Below are 27,963 nucleotides of genomic sequence, written 5' to 3' on the forward strand. Positions count from 1 at the left end.
TTGCTGCTAGGGAGATGCACAATCTGCCTTGTGAACCCATGGCGCCACCAAGTGTTGGCGGAAGTAATTAGTTAATTGGCCATTTAAACACCGGCTTTTCTCTATGCAGGAGTTTGATGTTTTGTGACAATGTTTTGTGACAACAACCACAATTATTGGCATCCCTAGAAAATGTTAAGGGGGATTCACATTGTACGCGCAAGCGGCAGCGCTAATATTTCGACCTGGCCTGCCGCTGCGCCGAGCAAAGCGCATTTAGCCGCTCTTGCATGTGCCGCAGTCAAAGTTGAACCATGTTGAACTTTGACCGCGGCGTGTTGTAAATAATACGGTGGTGGCAACCATAACAAATCTTTGGGGCATTACCTCCACCAAGAGCAACCTAGGGGCCAACGCAGCACATGCCGTGCACATCATGCCGTTAACCCAGCTTTATACAAAATGTAACAGAAGCATTTTCCTATTTATATTCATACTAATTATACTTCTTTAAGTTAATCAGAGAGTCTGTGAACTTTCAGAAGTAGTTCATGACTTTCTTTTTCGCTAAGGTATAAAAATAAAGTGACACAGAGGTTAAATCTCTTAGTCATTTTCAACATGAGAAAGTCAGGGAATGGCTATAAAAACTATACTTTGTTGAAAATGCCCATATTTACAGTTTAAACAATAATTAAAAGGTTCTAATCAACTGGAAATATGCTTGCATGCTTGGACAAAGACCCATGGTTATCTTGCCCCCACACACAGTATAGAGGATGGTGAGAGAGGCAAAAGAACCACTGTTGGACAGTTTTAGAAAAAGGAATCAGATTGGGGTCACCTAAAGTGACCTTACTGCTAATAGATTATTCAGAGGGCATGCCAGGTAAAAGCCTTTCCAGTCATTTAATTGCAAATGTAAATGGCAGGAGGAGTTGGTTGGCTGAATGGTATGGTGACTGCAAAAGTATGGACCTAGGAGTCTGAGTGACCTAGGTTTTATAAAGATGAATGGTCTTAAATCCCTTGGTTTGTATTCTCAAACTTAATGGGGTGTCATAGGAGAATATTATGAGCTGTTTTATTGTCAAAGGGAGGCTTAAGTAGGTATTACAAGCATCAATAATTGTGAGTGACGTGTTTTTGTTAAAAATATTTATTTCTTGAGAATTTGACATGAGTTTTGTCCTTTTTCTCAGACTAAATTTCCTTTCCTTCAATGTGGTATTTTTCCTCATTATTTTTTATTGTGAGATTACGATAAATCACCCAAAGATTTTTTTTATTCCTGTTTTTAGTCAACTTTACCAAAGGTGCCATTACTTCTGGAAGATACTGTATCAGACCCTCAGAAAATACAGAAACTCTTTTGTCAAAATGGAACACGATGTTCTAGGCGATGAGCCACAGTAAGGACATGCTTTGCAATCGGCAGCTTTCCCTGTTCACTGCACCCATTCTATTCCATCATCAAGAACAGCCACACAGCCTCTCCATACAGATAAAAAGATGATTGAACATGACACTTCTTCACAAAATATCAAGGATGAAGTAGGCCCACACACTTGGTGGAGCTGGCTCTGACCTTGCTGGACTAAGGTGACCTTTTTTGTCAGGAGTTCTGCAGGAGTACAGGCCGGCGGCGGCTCCTTTTGTGGAGTGGCTCTCTCGGTCTCAAACCAGCACAAAAGGGAAGACACATTTCATGTTTACTCTCACATCAGAGAAAAGATTTGCAAGTGCAAATATCTCCCTGTTGGTTAAATAAAGTGTATGTGCATGCTGCAAATCTTGGATATTAGATATTTTCCCCTGACTCTCATAAAGCTCCCTTAGCTAATGAATGCTTCACCTCTGCTCTTGCCTCTACACACATTCACAGACACCATCAAAGACCACCTCTAATTACTAGGCTAACAGACTCTCCTGGGCAGTTCAGTGGTCCATTATCTTATCGAAGAGGCATATTTTAATCCCTGAGGTTCTGTTACGGGTCAGTGTTTTTCCAATTTAGGTCAGAAAATTGTCATGCAGCAATGTCAACAGGATATTGCCCTCAGCGCTGAACTATTTATCATATTATTTTCCTATTTGCCTCAATATCCCTCAATTTTCAGCTGCAATATCTTGTTATCCAACCCCTTCATTAGTTTGGTCTGAGCTGAACAGAAGACTTTACTATCCTGAGGAAGCTCAGCACCTATTTTCAGTTTGTCCATTTTCAGCTTCTGCTTGTCTCATGCCTCACAATAACCTTGTGACTATTCCGTTGCTTTTGGAGTGATAATAGGTCTAGGTTAGTTTTACACATAAAATAGCTTGGCATTCCTGTCATGCAGTGAAGGGTGGTGTGACTTTTCCTTCTCACATAGATTATGTTCCTGTTCACAAAAGTCAAACATATGTGTTTTTTTCAATTGTATTCTACTTATCAGCTTATCAACTGATCCTTCTCACAACAGTAGATGACATGCAATAAGTTGATCTGCAAGTCACTTTAAAGCAATTTCATTGGAAGGGCAAAGGGAATTAATGATTTGGGTGCCAATAATCAAGTCAACTTTGGCGAATTCGCTTCCTTTGAGTATATTGCCCTCACTCTGAAGGCTGACCCAGCTGTACTTCTATTAACCTTTTACCGCCCTCCTAAACTATGGACTGAGGCATTGACATTCTGTAGAAAATATTACAGATTCACGCCCCCCAGGTATTGATTCGAATGGCATTATACATGTGGATGAGTCTTAGAATGTTTTCTGCAGGGTAACATACAATACTACTACCATAGATCAAGCTGTGTCATGCAATAGCATGACTTATGCTTATAGTTATATTCCAACGTTGATTTCTACCCAACGTATAGTAAAAAGAAAAGACAAATTTAAAACTAGAAACCTAACAAATATTCTTTCCATACCTCAGCATATTCCTCAAAAGCCAGAGGCATTTTCAGCTAACATGGGTTTACTAAATATAGGTGCACTTACTACCAAAACCTTTGCAATCAATGATTTTATTAGTGAAAAAAAATTGGATTTTCTGTTTCTTGTTGAAACCTGGCTGACTTCAGACAGCGAAGCTGTTCTTGTTGAGACTTGTCCCCCAAATTATAATTTCTTCCACTCAATTAGACAAGGCAAATGAGGTGGTGGAATTGCCTCCATTCTCTCAAACAAATATAGTTGCACACGAGTCAACTTTGGCGAATTCGCTTCCTTTGAGTATATTGCCCTCACTCTGAAGGCTGACCCAGCTGTACTTCTGGACTGGCTTTCTCGACCAGTTTTCTGAACTTATGTCGCTCATCATCACTAGCTATGATCGGATAATTGTAAATGGCGACTTCAATATTCATGTCAATAAGACAACTGATGCTAAAGCCAGTAAGTTCCTTAATGTGTTTGACAGTTTAGAGCTAAAGCAGCATGTTACAGGACCCACCCACAACCTTGGCAACACCCTCGATCTAGTTATTTCTAGAGGGATAGAAGTCACAGACTTATCAGTAAATGATATAAATATGTCTGATCATCATTGTGTATCTTTTAATATAGTACTACATACTCCAAAAATTCATCCCGAAATTGCAATCAAATCGCGACTCTTGGACATTAGTGCAGAACAGCAGTTCATAGCTCTTATAGACTCCATAAATTTAGATATTTTACATCATCCCATTGATCAAATGGTAGAGGCTCTCAATCGTGAATTAGGCGCTCTGCTTGACAGAGTGGCACCCTTAAAGACTGAAGATGAATGAAAATATCCATGATCTAAAAAGATCATGTAGGAAAGCTGAGAGAACATGGAGAAAAACTAAGTTACAGGTTCACCGTGCCATTCTAAAAGAAAAAATTGCAAATTATAATAGAGCTATTCGGAATGAGAGGAGGAAACACTTCTCTAAGGTAATTGCTGAAAACAGTGGAAACTCTAGGGTGTTGTTCTCTACCATTGATAGGCTATTGCATCAAACACCTTTTGATACACTCAGTCAGGCATCCTCTCTAAGATGCGAAGAATTTGCAGACTTCTTCAAAAACAAAGTCATTTCTATAAGGGAGGCTATTGGTAACACAAGTAATATGTTTGATAGTACACCCAAAAACAGCCCCCCAAAATTAAGGTCCTTTAGCACTATTACTCAATCTGAGCTTGGTAAAATTATAACTCAAACCGGCTCCTCAACATGTGTTTTAGATCCAATCCCTACTACATTCCTCAAAAAAGTATATGATAGCTTAGCTCCCTTTTTTCTCAAGGTAATAAATACCTCATTAGAAACAGGTATATTTCCAACTGCTTTTAAAACCGCTGTTGTGAAACCTTTACTTAAAAAGTCAAATCTTGACCATACCAATCTGAGCAACTACAGGCCTATATCAAATCTATCGTTTTTGAGCAAAGTACTTGAAAAAGTTGTTTGTAATCAGTTAAATACCTTCCTCAACGAAAACAGTATCCTTGAAAAATTCCAATCAGGTTTTAGATCAAATCACAGCACAGAAACGGCTCTAGTAAAAATAGTCAATGATCTCAGACTAGCTACCGACTCAAACAAAGTCTCAATCCTTATTCTTCTGGATTTGAGTGCGGCATTTGACACCATTGATCATAGCATCCTAATTCACCGCCTTGCGAAGTGGGTGGGTCTCTCTGATAATGCTCTAAACTGGTTTCAAACCTACATTACTGGCAGAGATTTTTTCTAGGAGATCATGTATCTGAAAAACATGACTTGCCTTTTGGTGTGGCCCAGGGGAGCTGCCTTGGTCCCCTGCTATTTTCTCTATATATGCTTCCATTGGGAAACGTCATAAGTCAGCATAATGTAAACTTCCACAGCTACGCAGATAATACCCAATTGTATATTTCTGTGGAGCCAACTAACCCAGATGGCCTTTGCTCCCTCACTGCATGCCTAACCTCCATTAATCAGTGGATGAGCAAAAACTTTTTGAAACTAAATGATGACAAAACAGAGGTACTTCTGGTTGGACCAAAACTTAAGCGAGATATTATTCTTAGTAATCTGGGGAACTTGGCACACCAGGTCAAACCAAAAGTAACAAGCCTCGGTGTCATCTTAGATGCAGAGTTAAGTTTTAAGCCCCATATCAGTAAAGTTACTCAGACAGCCTATTTCCACTTGAGAAACATTGCCAAAGTGCGGCCTTTTTTAACTCAACAAGATGCAGAAAAACTAATTCACGCCTTTATCACTAGCAGGTTAGACTACTGTAATGCACTTTTCACTGGTCTTCCCAAAAAACATCTAAAGAAATTGGCACTCATACAGAACTCTGCGGCTAGACTTTTAACTAAGACTAAGAAGAGAGAACACATCACCCCTGTGTTGGCTGAACTGCACTGGCTCCCTATTTCCTATAAAATTGAATTTAAGGTTATGTTAATTATTTACAAAGCTCTGAATGGCATAGCACCTTCATATATCTCTGAGCTTTTAATATCTTATCAACCACAAAGGAAACTTAGATCATCCAATTCTAATCTTTTAATCGTACCCAAAGTGCTCCACAAACAAAGTGGAGAAGCTGCGTTTATCCATTATGCCCCCAAACTATGGAACACCCTGCCTCTGTACATCAAGCAGGCGAGTTCAGTAAACATTTTTAAAAAAGATCTGAAAACATACCTGTACAGGAAAGCTTTTAGTTAACTCATCTTATCCTGTAGACTACATTTTCAGATTATTCTACATCTGCTACTATTGGAAGGCGCAGCCAGCCAGAAGCAGATGGGCTCCCCCTATTAAGTCAGGTTCTGCTCAAGGTTTCTTCCTGGAATATGGGAGTTTTTCCTTGCCACAGTTGCCATATGGCGTGCTTGTGGGGGGTAAGAGGGTTAAGGCTGCCAGTCTTATGACATGTCATTTTCTATATTTTTGATATGTTGCTGAGTAGATCATAAACAGCAAAGAAAAGTGATTGATAATGACTGACTGACTATTATTGTGTTACATGCTTCAAATGTAAAGCACTTTGAGATGCATTCTGTGTATGAAAGGTGCTATACAAATAAAGCTTATTATTATTATTATTATTATTATTATTATTATTATTATTATTATTATAATAAGTGACAGTTTGTTATACATATAAGCGGAGCATGGAATGTGACTAATTACAGTGTTTCATGTCCCATGGCACTTGGTCTGGCACGTATTGAAAATGTAAATGCACAAACCATGCATACACAAGCCTGTGCATCCACCATGCATGTGAATGAATGCTGTGATCATGATTTATGAGTAACCTCTCGTAATTCTTTTATTCTTGTTATGGCACAACAAAGAGTGGCTTATCTCTCACTATAGAAGAATTTACAAGTCTTCTTCCCAACACTTTTACACCCATAACTTACAGCTTATGTTTTTCCAAAAGTCCAACAGCAGACCCATAATCCATAATGTATGCAGGTAAAATTCTTAATGCACAGTGAAATGTTGTGTACAGTATGTGCAACATCAGTTGTGTGCCAAATGCTTACTGTACGTACATAAAATTTCATGTGATGTTTTTCTAATCATATCTCCCTCTCTGTATTTATTGGGAATAAGGGCAGAATTCCAGATGGTCTGCATAACCATGGTGACCAATTAGAGATAACACTGCAGAACACCACCTGGAAATCTTGATAAAAGCAGAGCACACAGCAAGAAGCTAAAGTTTGTCTTTATCTTGGCCAACTGCAGATAACCTATACCTCTGACGTCTTACATTGAATGCAAATATGGAAGAACTGCCGCCACCATTAATACCATGCCTTCCTTTTATTGGCTGTACAAACATTAATTTATACCATCATCAGTCATTCATTAGTCATTCATTCATTAATTCATTCATTAATTCATTCATTCAGTTATCAGTTAGGCATCTCTTCATCCATTCATGCTTGCATTCATTTATCCATGCATTCATTTTATTATAGCCTAACATGGCTCTGGGTTCTGGCTTCATGGGTATGTTACAGTACATTGCATTGCTTGGTCTATATGTGTTTAGTGCAAAAGGCAGTCAAAGCAATAGTCAAATGAAAATGAATTATTAATTTTACCTGTGACAATCTATCCAGCGCTGTACATCCCTTTTGTGAGTTTGTGTGTCAGTGCTTCTTATCGCCTCCTCCCTCCTGAAGCCTCTCTAAGTGCTGGTGACGCATATAGAGTAGCCTACCGTTCATTCATCACAGCAACCGTGCTGCAGCCTATCATAAGGGATGTGTTTAGCTTAGTGTGTGTTTAGCTTTGCTCTCACAGCTGACAGCTTGGTAATTGATGATTCCTGCATTCAGTCCTAACAATATGGGGTGTTTAACAAATATCCAACATAATCTGTCTGGGCAAACACACAATTATCCATAGTGAAATATTACATTGTTGGGCTCCATTTTCTATAGTCATTTTTCAGGTCTCTACTCATACCACCTGTGTACAACATATATTTGTCAGTCCGCCATCTAAGCAGTTATTGAAACAGATGAAATGAAATGACATAAATGGTAGCATTGTGCTAAATAAGCAAGCACACATTATCATACATGAAGTCCATGGGGGTCATGCTGTTATGGTTTAATTAGTTGGTTAGTTGACAAACTTCTCCAGTGGTCACAGGCCCTCCCTATGACTGTGCCTTGGCTTGCAGTAATGGCAGAAGACAGAATTTCCACACATCTACTGAGTGAACTTCAGTAAAATGTAGGGATTGACTAGACAAATGGTAGCAATCTGTCAACAGCTTCTACATGTGTGATATGAATAGGATTTGTCAAAAACAATCACCCCATGGATTAATGTATAGAATCAGTGAATCATGTCACCAGACTGAAAATCGACTGCCAAGCCCACCTCTCTCTCTCTCTCCCCTTCCTTTTGATGTCGAGCTTGCTTAGCACGTGAGCTGGAGGTGGGGGTGCTGGATGTGTTGTTGCTGCAGCTGACTGGCAGCTCTGCTGATTACTGCTGAAAAAATCATCCGGTCTCCATTTGGATTAGCAAGGCACAGGCCCGCGACGTGCACGACTTAACTTCAATTAAGCTTAACCACTGCAATGAACATCTCAAATGTAGCAGTGCTATCTCAAAGAGCCTGACCGATTGAACGCTTTTCAGCAATCAGCTGAAATCTGTTTCCTTTTGTTGACACAGTACATCAGATGAAGACAAGGTCAAAGTAATAATTGGTAAACCAGCTCTTTATGCACCCCTGACCGTTTCACTGTAACACTCTCTGAACACAAAATTACCCTTCTAAATTGATTAGAAACTTTTACTGTGAGAGGGTGCCCTGATGTTCTTCCTTCAGAAAGCAATTCAGTGTTTTTAACTGACGTTATTCATACATTACTGATTTCACCTTGATATTGCTGTGAGCCCAAGCACCACACATCTTCAAAACAAAAAAAGCCTTTGATACAAGTTGTTTTTGGCGAAACAAATACGAAAGAAACTCAAAGATCTGAAGTTTCTCCACCAGATGGGCTAAGATCCATGGCTATGCCCACATAAATATAAATTAGCCACCGCTAGCTGCTGTAGGCTGCCAGTCTGGCAGAGGCTTTGATATAACTCTGTATTACTGGTGACAGATGGAGAGCACTATCAGGGATCCCTTTGAGGTCACTCAATTATACCCTGTGACAACTAATGAGGTGTGCAGATGGGTGAAGTGGCACCACTTGCTGAACCAGAGTGTTTTCCACATAATTTAAAGGGTAACTATGCAGTTTAATTTATCTTAACAGCTTCAGCGTCATTGGAATGGTTATATGCCTTTTTCTGGGGTGAATGGTGGTTGTCTTGTTTCCCCCTAGCGTCTGTGAGCGGAAAAACCAGCCTTGCAACTTTGGGCCGGTGGGCCACTGGCTTTTCAGTCATTCGTCTGGCCGGGACTGGCCTGTAGTTCTGTGTGCATGGTAAGATGCTCAAGAGAGTGAGGGCCAGATGTACGTACATTTGCGAACGTAGCGTTATCAGCGTCATAGACAAACCGCACATTGCGAACGCTGTCAGACCCAAGTTTCCGTCGTATTTATCAATCGTTCAATCCTTAGTGTAAACTGCGCTTTTCTCTGCCTTTCTCCGCCCATAAACGCAATTTACGAACGTCCACAACTGAATGGCAGCGCATACAAGCGCAGTTGAATGAAGTTAACTGATGACAACATTAAAAGAATCAAACGTTTAGCGATCATGAAATAATACCATACATGATAAGATGTCAACAAGCAAGGAGATAATGAAGATCAGTAGTTCTACTCAAAATGCTTGTGCACGTAGGCTATGGAAGATTGGTCAAATCTAGCAAGTAGGAAAGTTTAAGTGAATGACGTGAGAGTGAAAGTAAGACATTCGAAAGGCCAACGAAAGTTAATGTTGCTTTTGATAGTACAAAGACTTACAAAAGTGCTCTAAATAGCGATTCTGTTGTCTTTGAAAGGTTCTCTTATTAACGCATTGAACTGCAATTTGGATTAACACCTGCTTTTACAAGGCGGAAGTATTTAGGCGCAGAATAGACGTGCGCTTTCAGGAGCAGTCTTTGTACATACCGCGGAATACATAATTAGGCGCTCTTTACTCTTCCCCTCCCATCTTTTTACGCTAAACTCCCACTTTCCCCTGGATCCTCCCATGAATGCATATGCATGACATTAAAAACGCAATCTGCCACTTTCAGCTCCCGCGACAGGCAGTTTGCGCTTTTACATCATTGCGGCCTGTTTGTACATACCTCGCAATGATTTTACACGCACGTTGCGAAACAAATACGCCTGAAGTGAGCGCAAAAGCGTTAGTACATCTGGCCCACAGTGTCATGGTGGAGGTGCAAAAAGTAGTCCATAGTCCAACAGTGCAACAGTGCAAGAATAAGGTCAAGAGACAAGCATAAATAATATGGACAAATAAGAGAGTAATGTATAATGTAGACAAGGTAATATAAAAAACTATGTCAGTGCAAGAATAGTTTGAGGTAATAGGGTTACAGCCATTCAGTACTGTAGCAGAAGCCATTGGTCATGTGTGCTAATATAGCATGAAAAACAGTGTAGCAGTAAAACAGTAGTAAAACATTAGGCTGTGGACAGTAGTAAAACAGTAGTGGGCAGTCAGTACTCAAACATGGAGAGGGTGGAGAGGCAGACAGACTGCAGAGAAGTCTATCTCTCCTCTTCCCTTAAGTGAAGCATTGAACAGTTCAATGGCCCTGGGGACAAATAACTTCCTCAGCCTTTCAGTTGTGCATGGCAGTGAGCGAAGTCTCCAGCTGATCAAGCCCTTTTGCTTTATAAAAGTGCTGTGGAGTGGATGACATTCATGGTCCAAGATGTTGATCAGTTTGCTCAGGGTCCTTTTATCTGATATTGAAGTGATGCACTCCAGTTCGGCTCCCACGACAGAGCCAGCTTTCCTTACCAGCCTGTCTAGTCGCCCAGCATCCGTCTTCTTTATGCTTCCTCCCCAGCATACCACAGCATAAAAGAGGACGCTGGCAACAACAGACTGGTAAAACATCCTGAGGAGCTTACTGCAGACATTGAAGGACCGCAGCCTCATCAGGAAGTACAGCCTGCTGCTCTGCCCTTTCTTCAAATCAGGTATTACTTCCAAAACATCTATTTATATTATTTATTTATATTTATATATTTGTGTCATGGTATGCAAATGATAATCATCCTAAATTAGTGTTAGGGACACTGTATTTTTGGAATGTTCGCTAAATGTTTGCTTGTCATTTAAACCTAGATTGTTTATATGTTATTGATGATATATGTAATTGATGATGACTGACTAAATTCATTAAATGGAAAGGCGGACCCATGGAAGATTATTAAAAAAAATAAGTACACACTTTATATTGTGTAGCACTATAACAGACGACACTGTCCTCAATCATATTTCCACCATTTGACTAAAAATCTCATCCTCCTAGAAATCTTCAGAGGATCTTCCTAAATCATCATTAGGGATCTACAGCATTAGAATGGAAGGGACAGTTGCATAAAACAACATGCCATATGTTGTCATTGGGGCAATGTAAACACAAAAACACCATCAGGGAATGGTTTTGTAGCCTCAACAGATTGCTTATTTCTTATCTATTTTACATATTTTTAACTTTATCCAAAATGATATGTCTGATCATCATGATACCATTACTTCATAAAGAATACATGTAATGTCTTCTTTGTATGTAATGTATGCTGGATTGTCCCATTGTTTAACATCAGGTTGTAATTGTAGCTACTGTCCATTTACTGTCGTCACACACGTTCTTCTACATCATTTTCTGTAATATAGATACACCACAAATGTACATGTACGTTTGCTGTGGATATAATGCAGTTTAATAAATTGTAAAACAAATATCAGTTTAGTTTCAGCTGTATTGTATTATGCAATGGCACATAGTCTACATACAGACTCTAAACACTAGCACAGTCATAAACAATATATTTCTCATACGGCACAACTTTTTCAAAGTGTGCCAGAAGCCATCTTTCATAATTCCTAGACCAGAGGCACTTGTTATCACACACTTCCGATACCAGCAAGATGTTTTCCTCTTGAGCGGTTTCGGAGGCACGCCCTTCATCTCGCTGCACAGCGGCCCTATAAAGCCATCAGCCAAAGGTCATCTGGGGCTACTCAGGGCTAGCTATGACTTTATTATACAGCCCAGTGCTGTCGCTCTGTCCTTAACAGGTCATGGCAGTAAGCAAGGGATTGAATATAGAGTGGACCATTGATATGGCGGTGTGTTTTTCGGCATACTGTTTGATTTTCTGACTATCAATTCATGTTCCTCCTGCTATTAAAGTAGTTCTGGAGGAATGTGTTGACCGTCAGAAAGTCACTTCTTTGAGGAGAGGAATGCTAAAAAGGGAAAGAAGAGGAAAAGATAATGATTTTCACTTGACGACTGCGACAGCCCTGGCAACAACCGGCACGCACACACACACACACACACACACACACACACACCCACATGCGACAGCCCTGGCAACAACCGGCACGCACACACACACACACACACACACACACCCACATGCGACAGCCCTGGCAACAACCGGCACGCACACACACACACACACACACACACACCCACACCCACATGCGACAGCCCTGGCAACAACCGGCACACACACACACACACACCCACATGCGACAGCCCTGGCAACAACCGGCACGCACACACACACACACCCACATGCGACAGCCCTGGCAACAACCGGCACGCACACACACACACACACACACACACACACACACACCCACATGCGACAGCCCTGGCAACAACCGGCACGCACACACACACACACACACATGCGACAGCCCTGGCAACAACCGGCACGCACACACACACACCCACATGCGACAGCCCTGGCAACAACCGGCACGCACACACACACACACACACACACCCACCCACATGCGACAGCCCTGGCAACAACCGGCACGCACACACACACACACACATGCGACAGCCCTGGCAAGTATTTCAACTGCTGATGCAAAAGTGACAGGGCCTTGATGAATCTAAGAGTAACAACCGGCACGCACACACACACACACACACACACACACACCCACATGCAGCTGGGCGCGCCAGCACACACACACAAGTGTATCCCCTACGTCACGTGATGCCTGCAGTGGAGGTGCTGGATTCCTATCGTTCTTTGATCACTGACATCAGGGCAAGAGCGCTCTATTTATGGCCAAGCTGAAACATGAGCTCGCGCCTGCAGGTCACACCGGCCAGTTTCTGTTGGCAGGAGCTTACTAGGGGACTTGAGTGCAATAAAGCGCTCTGTGAAGAAGCGGCTCTTCAAAGCTTTATCAGCGCGAGGCTTATTTGCACTGGGTTTGCACAGTGCAGATTGAATTGGCTATAGGGCAATTAGTCCACAGAGCACAACATGCTGCCAATTTGGAGGAAAGTTGTTGCCTTCGGACACAGTTCTGAGGCAAAAGACAATCAAAGTTCCCCAAGTAATTTTCATCAGAAGAGGTAGCAAAGTGAAATTAACACGAACAGTTAATTTTGTGTGTAAAAGACATCATAGAAAATGTCCACAGCTTACTGCAATTGGAGAAGGTCCTTGTGCAATCAAAAACATCATTTCTCACATCCCAGTTACCAAAAGACACCCCCTAGTGTGCTGAATCACTTCAGGCCAATTGCCTAGACATCACATGTAATGGATGTGGAAGATGCCATGTTTATCTGCTACGCAGGACTCACTCTCACCTAAACAAGGGGGTGGTGTAGTGACAGTCGTATTCTTTAACTTCTCCTGAGTCCCAGCTCCTGAGGGAAAAGCTGGCAAAGTTGAGGGTGGACGGACGCCTGGTGACCTCGATCACAGCCCTACCTCATAGACCTCTGAAGTTCGCCTACAAATAAACTGCAATCTTTGGGATCCAGTATCTTGCGATTTTTCCTATGGAAAAATAACATGGGGTTTTTAAATTATTATTGCACCTGTTAAACTGTCATGGTGACAAAGACGTCTGAAATGCAGACGTTTTGCTTAACTCAATTTTGCCCTCTGCCTTTGAGTGGTGATCTTCAGTCGGTTAAGACAGCAAACTTAGACTTTTTCTACCCCAGAGCTAACTTCCAATGCAAGTTGTTATAGGTAGTTAGCTTCAATTAACACCTAGATCTCCTTATATGGGCAAAGATGGCAGGTTTGGTTCTTTTTTGTAGGTGAACTTCAGGAGGTCTATGGGAAGATCCACCGTTTGCCAGGATGTGGCATTGCTCCTTTCAGACTGAAATTTCGGTCTGGCATTAACGCAGTCAATAGCACAACCACACCACAGGGGACACTGCTTTCCCTGGTCATGTCCACCCATTACACTTCTGACTTCAGGTACTGACTTTAGTACTTCAACTTTGACTCATACCACATATAGAAGTTCACAGACAACACCGTGACCGTGAGGTGAACTAGAGGTGGCGGTGGAGTGGGGGAGGACTTGGGGGGGCCCAGGGCCAGTCTTCAACAAATCCGTATCAACGATATACCGCTGAATTCTACGCTGTATTCCTCTGCAAGGTTGGCTGACTTTAGATGGTGCCGCAAATGAGCCCCGTGAAATGTGCATTTTGAAAAGGATGGTTGCAGTGAAATTCAAACTTTTTTGGTGGTACTTCCTCCCTCTTTCCAGTTCTATATCATCCATGCTCAGCACATTTAAGGACTTGAGGATGCAGCTGGATAATAGACTGGACTGGTCAGCAAATGTCGACAGTCTTTGAAGAAACAGGCAAAACGAGTGCTTTTTCCAGACAAAGCTCCTTCAATATCTGTAGGAAACTCCTGCTGCAGTCAATTGTCACCAGTGTTCTCCTCAGTGCAGTGGTGGGCTGAGGCAGCCTTAAGAAGCAGGATTCTTTTCATATGAATGGGCTGGGGAAGAGAGCTGTGCCTGGTGTGAAGCAAGATTCCTTTATGTTCGTGGCAGACAGAAGGGTCCTGAATAAACTGCTGTGTCCATAGTCAAAGGAGTGCGATTAGTGTCTGTTCTGTACAACAGTCAGATTGCAGAATTCCTCTCTCAGGCATTTCCTGCAATCATTGGGAGGGGGACATGCAGTCATCTGACTGTATAATTTGAAAGAATGCCGTCAAACAATTTAATGATCCTGGTTTGGACAGGCTGTTATTCATGTTCATCATAGATTCAAGTATAAGTATAAGTATATATACACTTTTTTGATCCCGTGAGGGAAAATTTGGTAAAGTCAGTGACACATATACCAATATTGCAAGTCAAAATATGTTTTAATTTACTGTGTGAATATGTAGACCTCTACAAAGCTTCTAAAAATACATATGTGTACATTGAATCTGATAATTACTGCGTATAATTATCAATCATGGATAAAACACAAACAGCTACATTTGGAAAGTGAAACTGTAAACAGGTCTTTGCCAAAAAAACTGCATTAAGATGCTTTAACATCTAAACTACCACACTGGCAGTATAAACCAACAATCTAATACTGAGGTCAGTATAAACCCTTACAAATAATGTTGTGGGGTTTGACTATGTTGCATTACAGCATAATGGAATTTGCCTGTTGGATTTTAATCCAATAAACCTCATAGCTAATTTTACAATAACACAACACTGTTTACATAAGACAAAACCCTCTGGACATTCTGAAATGATGCCTTTTCATAACAAAATCATACCACTAGCTTATGACTCTGTTCTTCCCAGAATAGGTTCTGAATTAGCTCAATGTTTGGGACAAATGAACACATTTCAAAGAATAAAGAATAAATAAATGAAACACATTATCTATAATGGACCATACCGAACAATTCACCTTCATCCTTAAAATCAGCATAATTCCATCCATTAATTAGTGGAATTCATTCAAGCAAGTGGCTGGTGAGACCAATTATAACTCAATTTGTCACATAATGGACTGACTGATGATTCTTGTTTAATTTAAAATTGACAATTAAAAATACAATTTAGCTTATTTCATATCTAATTTGTGCCGACCTCCACCGATGTTTTTGTATATGACAATGTATTATTAGCTTGATAATAAACACTTAATCTCACAAAATAATACCTTGCACAATGTATTGCAAGAGACTAACAAGTGAAACATCTGTAACTCTTAAGAAGGTGCAATGTGAGGTACACCACTGGATTAATCTGGACATAATATCATGAAAAGCTTGAGCCTCTAAGTGTAAACGCATCTACACTAACAGTGTTGCGTGTGGATGGAAGGAGAATCTTATGAGACAACCAACATGCTCATCGGGCCTTTAGACCTTATTTTATGACAACCCATGTCACCCCAGCCCAGAGCTAATCCCTTTTTTTTCCACAGCTGCTGAGGCACGAATAGCTTGGTTCCGTGTTGTCATACAGTCACCCACTCAATTGTCTCTATATCTACTCCAGAGATCACCATCAAAGACTGCTGCACACATTTCCAATTGCCTGACTGAATAAAAATTTTAGATTGAGGGAGGAATGGGAGCTATCGTTCCTTGGGGCCATCAGCTTGTCCAGCAAGAGACAGCCCCTTTTGTTGAGCATCCCCGAACATAAATTCCATCATAAAACACAGATAAGTAAATGACAGCATTGTATGCGATGAGGGATGAGGATCCTCTCTCTTTCTTTCTTTCTTTTTTCCCCTCATAGTCACTTCTTTCCAATCAACACATCACCTCAGTAGTCTAAGGCTGAAGTGTAGACTTCACTTTGTCTGGCTTTCCTGTGTGTTGTTAAGACAGGGCTACCCACATGCCATTAGCACAGGAGCTTGCCTGCATGGCGTCACAGACAAATCCCTCTCTGCCCTGTTTAGACCGAGACCAAGAGGCTTTTTGCGCCTTGAATCTGACAGCAGAGGCACTCAGCTCCGAGCGCTCTTCTTCGTTGGTGTCTATATAAGGGTGTGGAAAGATCGGGTCATGCGTTCTCCAGATGAGCCGACTCTCTCTCCCAGGTAATTCCCAGAGTACTGCCGAGTTACTGGAATTTGCTTCCATCCCATTCATCTGTCTGTGACAGCTATGGGAGTTCCACTTTGTGTGTGTTTTGGCGAGACGAATGGTTCCGAGCAAAAAGGATATGATTGATCTGTCCCAAGCTAAAATCTGACTGGTAGGGAAATGGAAACCTTCAGCGATGCATTGTTGATGATATCGCCACCAAGACCTGAGTGACATGACATCAGAGGAGCTGCGCACGCCATCTCACACCGCATTTGTGGCCAGCGTTTCTGGAGCTGGAGCTGAGGCCTCACTGGAGATTATGGTGCGAAGCTTCTCAATCTCATCCTTTTTATTCTCCTCCCTTCTCTTCTTTTTTCTGCAGAGTTTAGGTCGACTGGAAAACACAAGGGGGACTGTTAAACTGCTGTAACTTCACAGTACATCATCAAATTGGCTGTGGAAGTAATAATTTAAATCTTCCATTTGCCTTACCAAGCATATGATTCAAAATCAGTCAGACTGACTGCATTTTGCATTGTGCACAAGTACAAAATGAAGTGGTTGCATCTCCATAATATCACCTTTCATCACTGAAGCTAGACAATATTGCATTGCTATACAGCATTGATCAAACATACATCAACTCAACTAGAAGACTTGGGTTGAGTATCGTTTGAATTTGAACGATTCCGATTCCAATTCCGATTTCTTATTTCGATTCCGGTTCCTAACGATTCTCGATTCCGATTTTTTTAAGAGGCAGGGTCAAAAAAAGTTTAGGATATTTTAAATGAGCTAGCTAATTAACGGTCTTTCTCAGGGTATCTGCACATTTTCCAAGTGCAAATTTAAAGACTTTTAAGACCTTTTCAAGACATCTAAATGAAACTTAACACTATACCACGGCAAAAAGATATATATGACTGTTTATGTAATAGTTTTTTTATTTCCTACTAATTTTAACCCCCTTAAACGGCTTACCGTAAATCCATTTAAGTACTTAAACGGCACCGAAAATCAAAAAATCCAGTGGAAACTAGATGGCAGAAGTGTGTAGGCCAATCTGCCCAGCAGCTTTTTCTACTTTGTCACCTACAGAGTTTGACAGGTACGATCTTTCAAAACGCCATGTTATTTCCCATAGACATTTGACGACCGAAGGCTGGATGGATACGGAAGTTAGGAGGCGGGACTTATTCTGGAGAGGTCTATTGACTTGTTTTAAATTAATTAAGAGACAGGTCCTCCTCGCATGATCCTGCTGAAAACTGCTGGTTTCATCTCAAGCACGCACGTATTATTTTTTTATGTAGTCAGTCGCCGACATTCAAAAAATATGCGGTTATAGTTCACAACTTTTGCGAAGTAGGCCTAGCCTACTGGGAAACGCTGGCAAGCAAGCTGCTGGCAGATATTACAGGTAGGCTATTATAACTTTGACAGATAGACAGTTAGACAGACTTGGAAAGAGGCAAACAGATCAACTTAACATATACAGTATTTCCTCCTGATTGCGAAGCACTGCACATAATTTGACCAGCAGTCTTCGCGTCCATAGTTTGTGAAACGATGCTGCGTCTGAGCAACGATTTTAGATGCCAAGCGCAACTCCAAAAAGGAGAACAAATGAGCGTCCGACTTGAGGCTGCAACGGACGCCGGACAGGGCTTTTAAAATCCATATGTCCGGCCTAAATTCGAACGTATGGCCAACCTATTGCTCTTTCTCCCGCTCATTCTACCGTAGGCTTTCTTATTCCACGTAGGCTACCTGTATATCTCTCTGGCCTCAGCTACACCACGATAACGTCAGGCATATTATTTTGTACATAGGCCTACTGTATTATTACCGTTTTCACACCTTTAACCACACCCGTGAAAAACATCTTCACTCTGCAACCACTACACGTCCTCCCGTAGCCTAATAGCCTAGTCACTTATACAATTGCGTTTTAAATACACAAAACTGGATGGAGACATCACTCGCTCTCTTGCACTCGCTGGCGGTCCCATACGCACATTTAATACCTCTCTTTCGAAAATTCAGTTGTATTTAAGACTATTTAAGGATCCGCGGGAACCCTGCTTTCTGAATGAAATAGTCTGACCTTCTCCATGAATTTTAATTCTATGAACTATGCGCTTCTTTGTTGGTGTTCAGCCGTTTCTTCTTCCGGTCGGCGGACTGGGAATCGAAATTTAAACTTTTGAACGATTCGCAAAAATTTGAAAATCGCAAATATAGTCCCGGTTCCAACCAATACTCGATATTCGATACCCAAGCCTATAGAAGACACATGTGACTTGTAAAAAGGGTGACTCACTTTGTACATACGCAGATGAACACAAGCAGAATGATGAGGAGAACCAGCCCCGCAATCACACAGGCAATGATGATCTGCCTCTTGTCTCCTATGAGCCAGTCAAACTGGTAATATTCACATCGGGAACCAGTGTATCCACTGGCACAACTTCAACAGGGTGCAAACAACAAAAACATTTAAAAAAGAATAGAACACACAAGATGGTGTAAACCATGAGTAGAGGTAAATGCATGTGCGTGTATTGCACAAAACTGGACATTAAATTGTCTAATAGTATCCCAAATGACAGATAAGAATAAAACGACTTGACTTCTCTATGCATTCGATAACTTCCCTGGTCTGAATGTAATGGTTTTGAAACATAAATTGTCTGCTTTCTTTCATTTCCTGAATCCTCAGGCCAGTTATGAGCAGCTTTGATGTGACCGGAGTATAGTCCTTCATAGGACACTGCATATGGGTTTCTGTACCCACTGGGCATCATGCTTTGTTTGATTTGAGCAGATCCAGTCACACAAGCTGTGTTTATTGTCATGCATCACTGTAAACTACAAACTAATAATAAAAACTATTTTTTACCTTCCTACCTAACCCATCCACCAGGGCTTGGTTTTTCTGCAATGGGGAGCAAATAGAACAAATCCTACTTTCTTTCTGCATTGATTGATTGCCAAGCCCACTCCCATCACCCACCCACCCACTCAAATTGAATTAAAAACCTAGACACATGTCACGTTGATCTATAAGCTCACCGGCAGGACGGGGTGTTCTGCTCCGTGACGAAGCGGCACTTGCCATGAATGCAGTAGTGCTTGTACTGTTCTGGACACTTGGAGAAATGGCTGTTCCATGTGTGAGTCTCTTTGGTCACTGCTCGGCACAAAAACAAAGCAGCGAATGAGCTGATGATTACACAACAATCCCAATGCTGGCTCTACTCTGGACAGACCAAACCACAGTGTTTAATATCATTCTGTCCAATTTGTCATTTTGTGTTCAGTTAATAATTCAAAATGTGTTTCATTATGGTTGGCCACAATGGGTACACTCTTACCCAAGACCATTAGGCCTACAATAGCAGATACTGAATAGATATTTAACAATCCTGCTCTTAGCAAGCCAGCAACACAGTCATGGGTAGAGCCTGAAAACACATCTCTATGGGCACCTGTCTGGAAACAATAATTGTGTTCCTTCATTCAAGCTTAGGGTGTATTCAATCCCTCCAAACACGGTCTGAAATGACTTCCAATAAACCATTGTGATGGTCTCCCTGACTTCACCCAAAGCTTGTAACTACACTCCAATTAGGCTGCACATCTGGGTGCTCTGTTGCTGGTTTTGTTTGGTTAATTTCTTAAAATATCTCTGAAGCTCTAGAGGTCGGGCAGGCAGTGACGCAGTGTTTCAGCTTACAGTCTTAGCTAACCGAAGAGGTGGAATGTTGCACTGAAATTTGAACAAAATTCAGTGTGAATACAGTCAAACAACAATGGCTACATAAAAGAGAAAGTAGCCTTCACTGTCAGTGTGTAACTCAGCAGTGTGTTTTGGTGCTTATAGAGTGCAGTACAGGTCATTATAAAGCTAGCAAGGTGTGCTAGTTGCCAGTACCATCCAGATAGTGTAAAAACCTGGCTTCCGGAAACCGGAGAGGCTGCCATCTTTCAGAATGACTTGGAAGTTAAATTGTCGTGGGTCTAATTACTGAGAGGCCACTCGTGTAATGTGATCTACACATGTACCAGTAGAAGCATGCACCTGCTGAGAACAACCCAACATTTCTGTGAAAATTATTTTTTTCCATTCCTCTATATTATTTTGTGATGAATGATCTGTTCTGACTGATCTATAAGACTGGAACTAAAATGGTTTAGCATTATATCATTGATAAACTTTAGACTTCCAAAATACAATGGCTCTATTCAAGACACATTCCATTTGACAAAGAGGAGCCAAACTTGTTGGTCATAGAAAAGTATTACATTTCACACCATCAGCCAGAGGGGTGAACTGTTGGCCACAATCAACACTCAGAATACAAGGTCAGCGATGGACACAACAATAGCCTGATGAATTCTTGAGCCCAGTGCAAAGACTGATGGAGGAATATATACATGTGTGTGGGTGTAATTTGGGCATTGGCATAACGTATCTGACTTAGACAGAGAGAGTAACTGTGTTAAGGACATCAAAGATTCAGTGAGACTGTACCTGCACAGTTACTGCTGTTGTCATTGGGAGTACAGGATACAGTCTTGTTTGCTGACGCTTTTGTTGCATTCCATTCAGCCTGGGAGTGTTTGCATAGGGCTATAGCTACAGCCAGAAAACAAAAAATAGCAGTAGTAATTAAAAAAAAGATAAACAAATCTGGACAAAGTCAGCCTTTCCTTGCTTGACAGCAAAAATCTCAAAGCACAGGTCACAAGAGTGTGAGGAATGTATCACATACACTGTAATTAATTTTCTATCACACTGAAAACCATTAGGATTACCAGACATAATAAAAAGTAATCTTGTGCTTTACAAGACCTGTTGTGACTTAGGAATGTCATCTAATTATATCGACCAGGTTTTTTTTAATGGCATTGATTTTACATGATGTAACTAGGGGAAATGAGTTCAAGATGTGGACTAATGGTTAGAATACCTGAGCTGCTTGGGAGTTCTGTGTAAAAGAGGAGACATGAGGCTATGATTCCAAAGGCGAACACAAACATGTGTGAAATTAAACGAAGCCTATGCTTTAGTATTACAGATCCAATGAAGTGTTCAATAAATGATGAATGACGTGACCGCAGGTAGTCATTACGCACTTAGCCTAGGCCTACTTATTATATAGATATACAAAATAAAAACAAACTTCACTTGACCAACTTCCCAACTGACGAGGTTACTGTTTACAAAAACGTCTGTAAAGTGCGACATTTGCCCACCTGATATGCCTATCTCCGCTTCCTTAAGAGCCGGTGGTTATAAGTAATAGGTGCTGCCGAGCACAGATAAAGAATGTCTTACCTGTTATAAGTATAAATATGAGCTTGTAAGACCTTTCCATTGGTATTCAGAGCTGATGTTCTGAAACTTCAGTTTTCATTTTCCTCAAGAAGCTATCGCCTGCTCTCTTGCCTAGGCTACATATGGCACTATGCCAAGTGCTCCACTTTCGTGTTGTCTGCGATAAAGGAATCCAAGGGAAAGCCTTACACTAGCTTTCTCTAGAGCATTGGAAAAGTTGCGTTTAAAAACTTTTTTCCCTTTGAACGCTGCCCAGGTGACCACAGGAAGCACTTCTTAAGTGCAGCAGTATACCCAGCCAGAATGCAGACCAACGTGGGGGTGGTACCGAAACTTCACAGTTCACACAACCCCCACCCCCTATCCCTACTCCACCCACCTCTAGCACTGGATGCAGGATCCAATATGCCCCGGGAGAACCTGAATTCCTCAGAAATTAACCAAGCTGAAACGATGCTAAAACGGTGACACAATACATTTAAACAAAATGCAGGAAAATAATGTATACAAGTATAAAGACAGAGAGTGAAATATTGCTAACAGTACAGGATGACGCATCTGCACAATGAGAGGGAGGATGATTGCAGTTAACGTTTTGTTTCTGGTGTGAAATAGGCTATCGGATTCTTGAACCAGGCATTTCAGGAGGTTTGCGAGAAAATACATGAAATGTTAAAAACTAAAAAGGAAAAAGCATGCTGAGTAGGCCTAGCTGTCGGTAAAACTACCTGTTCACCACTTGGGCGTATACAGAGCCTTATAGATAGGGTTCTGAGCGTATATGTAATGGAACAACGGAACATCCCACCAACTGATGTTGGCAAATTCCTTCCATTTTTAAGAATGTTGGGTCATACTTACATGCAGGTACAACCAGAAATACCGTCTATCAGAGACATGTTCGAAATCAAAACGTTTTGCATCGTTTTGATAGGCTATGTTAAGGCATGTTTGGCTGCAACGGTGTGCAACAGGGCTGAGTTCAAGACGGACAAAACGTTGCAACGTCTATGATTCAATGGTGTGTTGAACTCTGAGAAGCCATTGCTTTCTTTTCTACTGTACATCTATTCCAAGTCTGATGAGATTGATGTAAATGTAGGTTTCATTCTTTTCAACTTTTCATTCTTATCTTTTACGTCATCTGACTTTAGGTTGATATGCTGTGTTCACAGCCTTTGTAATATGACACAGATAGCCTACCTTCTGATTCCAGCCAACCAGGCTATAGGCTACTTTACTAAAGTTTTTAGATAAAACAAATGGTTTAGATCCTAAAAATGTCATGCAGGATGCTACACTAGGATGTTGCATTATAGGGTGTTCATTTTGTGTTTCACTTGATAAAAAGGAAAACATTTTCCCTTTAAATGCAAATCATGAGTAACATGTTGCCTACATGTCATATTTGATAACTTATTGAATTTTGACTTGCATATTTCTTGTTGATATTATGATCACCCGTCATGCACACATATCTCACAATGCTCAAAACTAGTGTAGAAACATGTAGAAAACAAGACTCTGAGGACATAGTTTGGGAAACACGCCTTGAAAAGTAAACAATTTTAGTGCCTTGTAGAGCCCTCTTAATGTGTTCAAAGGCAACGTTATCGGGGAAACTTGACCCAGATTCTACATGAATGCACATCTTCTATCTCAAAAACTCTGCACCCTAGTGGTATAAATGAAGAACTGGACATTTACCCTTTAAAACAACACTAACAAGATTTTTGTACCTTCAAAGAATCCTTCCAAAATCGTTTCAGTACTCATCAACTCGTAACAGGGTGAATGGCACTTCTGCATTCGCTTCACGACCCTCTATTGGCTATAACCGCATATGCAAGTTTGCCAGATCGGGGATCTCTAGTTCGATGGAATGAGACATAAGAAACTACAAATTTGACTTGCTTCTGATGTTGCAATACATCATACTTTCATAAAATCATGTAACATACTCTACATTGTCTGTGAACATCGTCGTTTCCAAAGCCAGTGCTGGATAAACAAATAGAAGTGTGTGTGCGACAGAGGAAAAGTGCTTTGGTGTTGCTGTCGCACACACACTTCTATTCGTGACTTCAATTCTAACGCTTTTTGTACCAGTTAGTCCCTGGAAGATCATGATGGGAATTATTTATGAGATGGGAATTACATTTTTGCATTCCTTCACAAAATGTTGTTCCCACACTTTGAATGGTTTTACATTCACAACAGTCATGTGGCATGCATTAGTGTTTTTTAAAGAGGTTCTGATTATATTGATAGGGTTTATTGTAGGAGGTGATGTAAGCTATCTAATACTACATTCAGTAAACAAGACAGATTGTTTTTTTTTAAGTATATATTTTTTGAAGTTTTATGCCTTTAATTGACAGGATAGTAGAGAATGAGGAAGGGAGTGGGAGAGAGAGTCAGGGTGGGATCCGGAAAGGACCACGGGGCGGGAATCGAACCCAGGTCGCCGGCGTACGGTGCAGGTGCCCCAGCCACAAGACAGATTGTTGACATTAAATTTATTTTATTTTTGTTAACTTGACAAGTAGTTGATGTTAGGTAGCTAAATGTTAGGCTACAACTCCAAATAAGAAAAGTTGGGACATTGTGTAAAATGCAAATAAAAACAGAATGTGATCATATTTAGCAGCAAAAAAGGACAAACCCAACATGTCAAATGTTGAAAATGAAAATTTTGACTATTTCATGGAAAATATATGTTCATTTTGAATTTGATTCCAGCAACATGTTTTAAAGAAAGTTGGGACAGGGAATGTTTGCTGCCTCACCTCTTCATTTAACAACATTCTATAAATGTTTAGGAACTGAGGAGAGTTGCTTAGAGTTTTGAGAATGAAATGTTGTCCCATTACTGCCCAATATATATTGAGGTGGAAGTGCAGTTTCCTCAGAATGCCTGTGGGACTGGCCGTCGTTTCAGCACTTTGATGTTAGTGAGCCCCGACCAGCCATACAATCTCGAAGTTTCCCTACTGGTCGGGACTAATAGGGATATGGATTTCAGCTGCTCAAGAGTATGGGGTATTCTTAGTCATGTTTTTCATTCCATGATGCACCTATTTGACAGGTCTGGACTGCAGACAGACCATTTTAGCACCTGGACTGGCAAAATACTGTTTAAATATGTGCAGAATTCATTTTGGCTTTGTTTTCCTACTTGCACTAATGTACCTCCACACCGTCATAGATGTTGGATTTCGAACTGAGCACTAAAACAAGGTTGGATACTTGGATAGGCCCCCTCATCTTTAGCCCAGATCCAATGATTTCCAAAACAAATGGCAATTTTTGATTGGTCTAACCACAGGACCTTTTTCCACGTTACCTCAGTCCATTTTAAACAAGCTCAGGCCAGGCAGATAAGACAGTGGTATTTTCTGTATCATGTCTCAATACAATTTTGGCTGTTGCATGGTTTAACGTTTTTGAATTGAGTATCAAACTGTACACATAGACATGGTTATCAGAGGTTTTCCTGAGCCCAAACAATGATTTTCTTTACAGAAACAGGTCTGGTTTTGATGCAGTGCCATCTGAGGTCCTAAAGACCACGGCCATCCATCCTCAAATACTTCACTATTTCATGTTTAAGAAGCATTAAAATGACATTGTTTCATCATTTGTGCACACAGGTTTACACAGAGTGATGAATAGGCCTACCCCTACATCTTTGTGCACACAGGTTTACACAGAGTGATGAATAGGCCTACCCCTACATCTTTGTGCACACAGGTTTACACAGAGTGATGAATAGGCCTACCCCTACATCTTTGTGCACACAGGTTTACACAGAGTGATGAATAGGCCTACCCCTACATCTTTGTGCACACAGGTTTACACAGAGTGATGAATAGGCCTACCCCTACATCTTTGTGCACACAGGTTTACACAGAGTGATGAATAGGCCTACCCCTACATCTTTTAGACCCTGCCCCTCCCTCTCTGGGATGCTCTTTTTCATACCCAATTGTCATTAGTTGTGAAACATTCCTCCTTTTGTTTTCTTTATCATTACACAACTTTTCCAGGATTATGTTACCCCCCGTCCCAACTTTTTTTGAAACATGTTGATGGCATCAAATTCAAAATTAACATATTTTCCATGAAATAGTCAAATTTGTCATTTTTAACATTTGATATATTGTCTGTGTCCTTTTTGAAACTAAATATGAGTTGAAGAGATTTGCAGATCATTACATTCTGTTTTTATTCACATTTTACACAACGTCCCAACTTTGTCTGATTTGGGGCTGTAGTCTAGTGGGGCTGAGTTCTACCAGCACTCTGAGGATTGAGTTGCGGCTCAAAGGTTTAAAGGTTTAATTGCGTAACACGACATGTACGATCCTTCTCTGCCTTCTTTGCGCTTTCCCTGTATTGTTAGAAACTCAACAAACACTGGTGCAATTAGGCTACTGGTTTTCAACAACAATGAGCCTAGTGATACTCAAATTATGTTCCTGCAATGCAACACTTTATTTTGCTTATATGTTGTAGGGCCTATGTTATAGAACATGTATAGAAGATGGTAACCGTAAGGAATTTTCTTATAGACCTATTTCATCCCACTGATGTTGTTGCCACAAAATACTTTGCTCTATCCAGTGCTTGCTGACAAAAGGAGACATTGGAGATGAAAATGTTGGCTCCTATTTGGTTTCGCTCCTTAACATTTAGGGTTTAGCAGCCAGTGGCTCCTAAGTCAGGCTATTTTTGTCTGGGGTATGTCGATGTTTACTTACCATTTAGGAGATGACGTATGGGCTCTGCAAAGTTGAAGAAGACCTTGTTGAAGGCTATGCATGGACGTCATACAGAGGTATGTAGCCTAATTTTCAGGGTGCGTGTATAATCACTTTGCGATTATGCCTACGACACTCGAGGCTTGTTGGGATTCGTACATGGTTTAACAGCATCTTTTTCAATAGGCCTGAGTTTGCATTTGGAGGAGGCCAAATTGAGGTTCGAAGTACAGTATGTCAGTTTCATTGCGTGACTTGCAGAACGTAGCCTACATCTGATGTTTTAGTGTGCAGTGCACAAGGAAACATAATTCGAAAGAAAAAAGTTTGCTGTATCCTATATAGGCCTACGCTTAGATGCACGCTGTAAGGACTGCCCGCGATGGCAGCGAAAGTGAAATTAAGCTCAGGGAACACGGTTATTTAAACACATGAAATATGCACAAAGACAGCGTAGTCTATTTGCAAAAAAATCATGATTGCGATTTAGGTCTTGAAATGAGTGCACGTCGTGTTTTAGAACTGACCGCGACGTGAAAGCGGTGAGAAGCAATCACCTCTCTGGGGATTCTGGGTGCTCGATGTTGTTGTAAATACTGCCATCCAGTGGCCGAAACGCGATTTTTTAACAATGTGGAATCGAAACTTCAGCAAATGTGAAGCCAATGCGGTCATTTTAGTAAATAGACCAATTTCACAGTGTCCAGGTATTCGGCCTCATTGATGTTAATGATACCTTAATTGGCAGGGTAAAACGTCTTCCTGTTTCTGTCTTTCCTGTGGACTTTTGTTTTGCTGTCTATGGGACAGTGCTCTTCCACAGGAAGTTGATTTACACAGCGGCCCCATCTTGTGAAATGGGCTAATTGTGTGCTTATTTTACTAGGCTGACTATTATAGTGCCCCTCACCTGATCATTTGGAATGTCACGTGTAACCTATGTGTTTTTCAATGGATTTTTAAAAAGTATTTCTGTGTGGAAGTGTTAACCCGTTTAATCCCTTCTGTTGGATTTGGGGAAGAAATGACACCTTAGAAAATCAAAACAGGTTGTCTTGATTAAAATGTAGCCTATCAATGTCATGTGACTAGTGTGAAAGGTCAAATGGCCAGATTTGTTTACATCCTGTTTGTGCCACGTACTCTGCCGTCTCCCTAGTCACTGGAGGAAAAATTCTTCTTCAGACTTCTAAAGGAAGTCATTAAAATATCTTAATTTAACAGACAGAACTATCAAATTTAGTACATGTACTCTTTAAAGGTTCTACTACTGATCTATGTTTAGATTTTTACTCCTCTACAGGACTGTAATGGAGGCTAAACGCAAGTAAACACAGTTTATCCACCTCTGACATTTCAGAAATAGAG

At 40.9% G+C, this 27,963-nt stretch overlaps 1 protein-coding gene and 1 long non-coding RNA gene across 2 annotated transcripts; one reads left to right on the forward strand and one right to left on the reverse strand.

Annotated features, from left to right (window-relative positions):
• The first annotated feature begins 2,555 nt into the window (after positions 1-2,555).
• LOC121680460 lies at positions 2,556-17,370 on the forward strand. Its single transcript, XR_006021709.1, has 3 exons — positions 2,556-2,566; positions 11,439-11,442; positions 17,144-17,370. It is a non-coding gene; the product is annotated as an uncharacterized LOC121680460 (long non-coding RNA).
• btc (betacellulin, epidermal growth factor family member) lies at positions 14,781-22,160 on the reverse strand. Its single transcript, XM_042059848.1, has 5 exons — positions 21,833-22,160; positions 21,026-21,130; positions 19,564-19,681; positions 18,812-18,958; positions 14,781-16,882 (listed from the first exon to the last, which is right to left on the reverse strand). Exons 1-5 carry the CDS (start codon positions 21,870-21,872, stop codon positions 16,750-16,752), a joined length of 543 nt encoding a protein of 180 aa, XP_041915782.1. The 5' UTR covers positions 21,873-22,160; the 3' UTR covers positions 14,781-16,749.
• Between the last annotated feature and the right edge of the window lie 5,803 nt (positions 22,161-27,963).

The sequence above is a fragment of the Alosa sapidissima genome, chromosome 13, assembly GCF_018492685.1.
Source record: "Alosa sapidissima isolate fAloSap1 chromosome 13, fAloSap1.pri, whole genome shotgun sequence".
NCBI lineage: Eukaryota > Metazoa > Chordata > Actinopteri > Clupeiformes > Clupeidae > Alosa > Alosa sapidissima.

Bases quoted from the DNA above. Each gene is read 5' to 3' on its own strand.
- btc (XM_042059848.1), bottom strand. From the start codon at position 21,872: ATGGAAAGGTCTTACAAGCTCATATTTATACTTATAACAG. The intron at 21,131-21,832 runs GTAAGACATTCT...TTCTGGCTGTAG, and splicing joins CATATTTATACTTATAACAG to CTATAGCCCTATGCAAACAC. The intron at 16,883-18,811 runs GTGAGTCACCCT...TGTGTTTTCCAG, and splicing joins TTCATCTGCGTATGTACAAA to TCGACCTAAACTCTGCAGAA.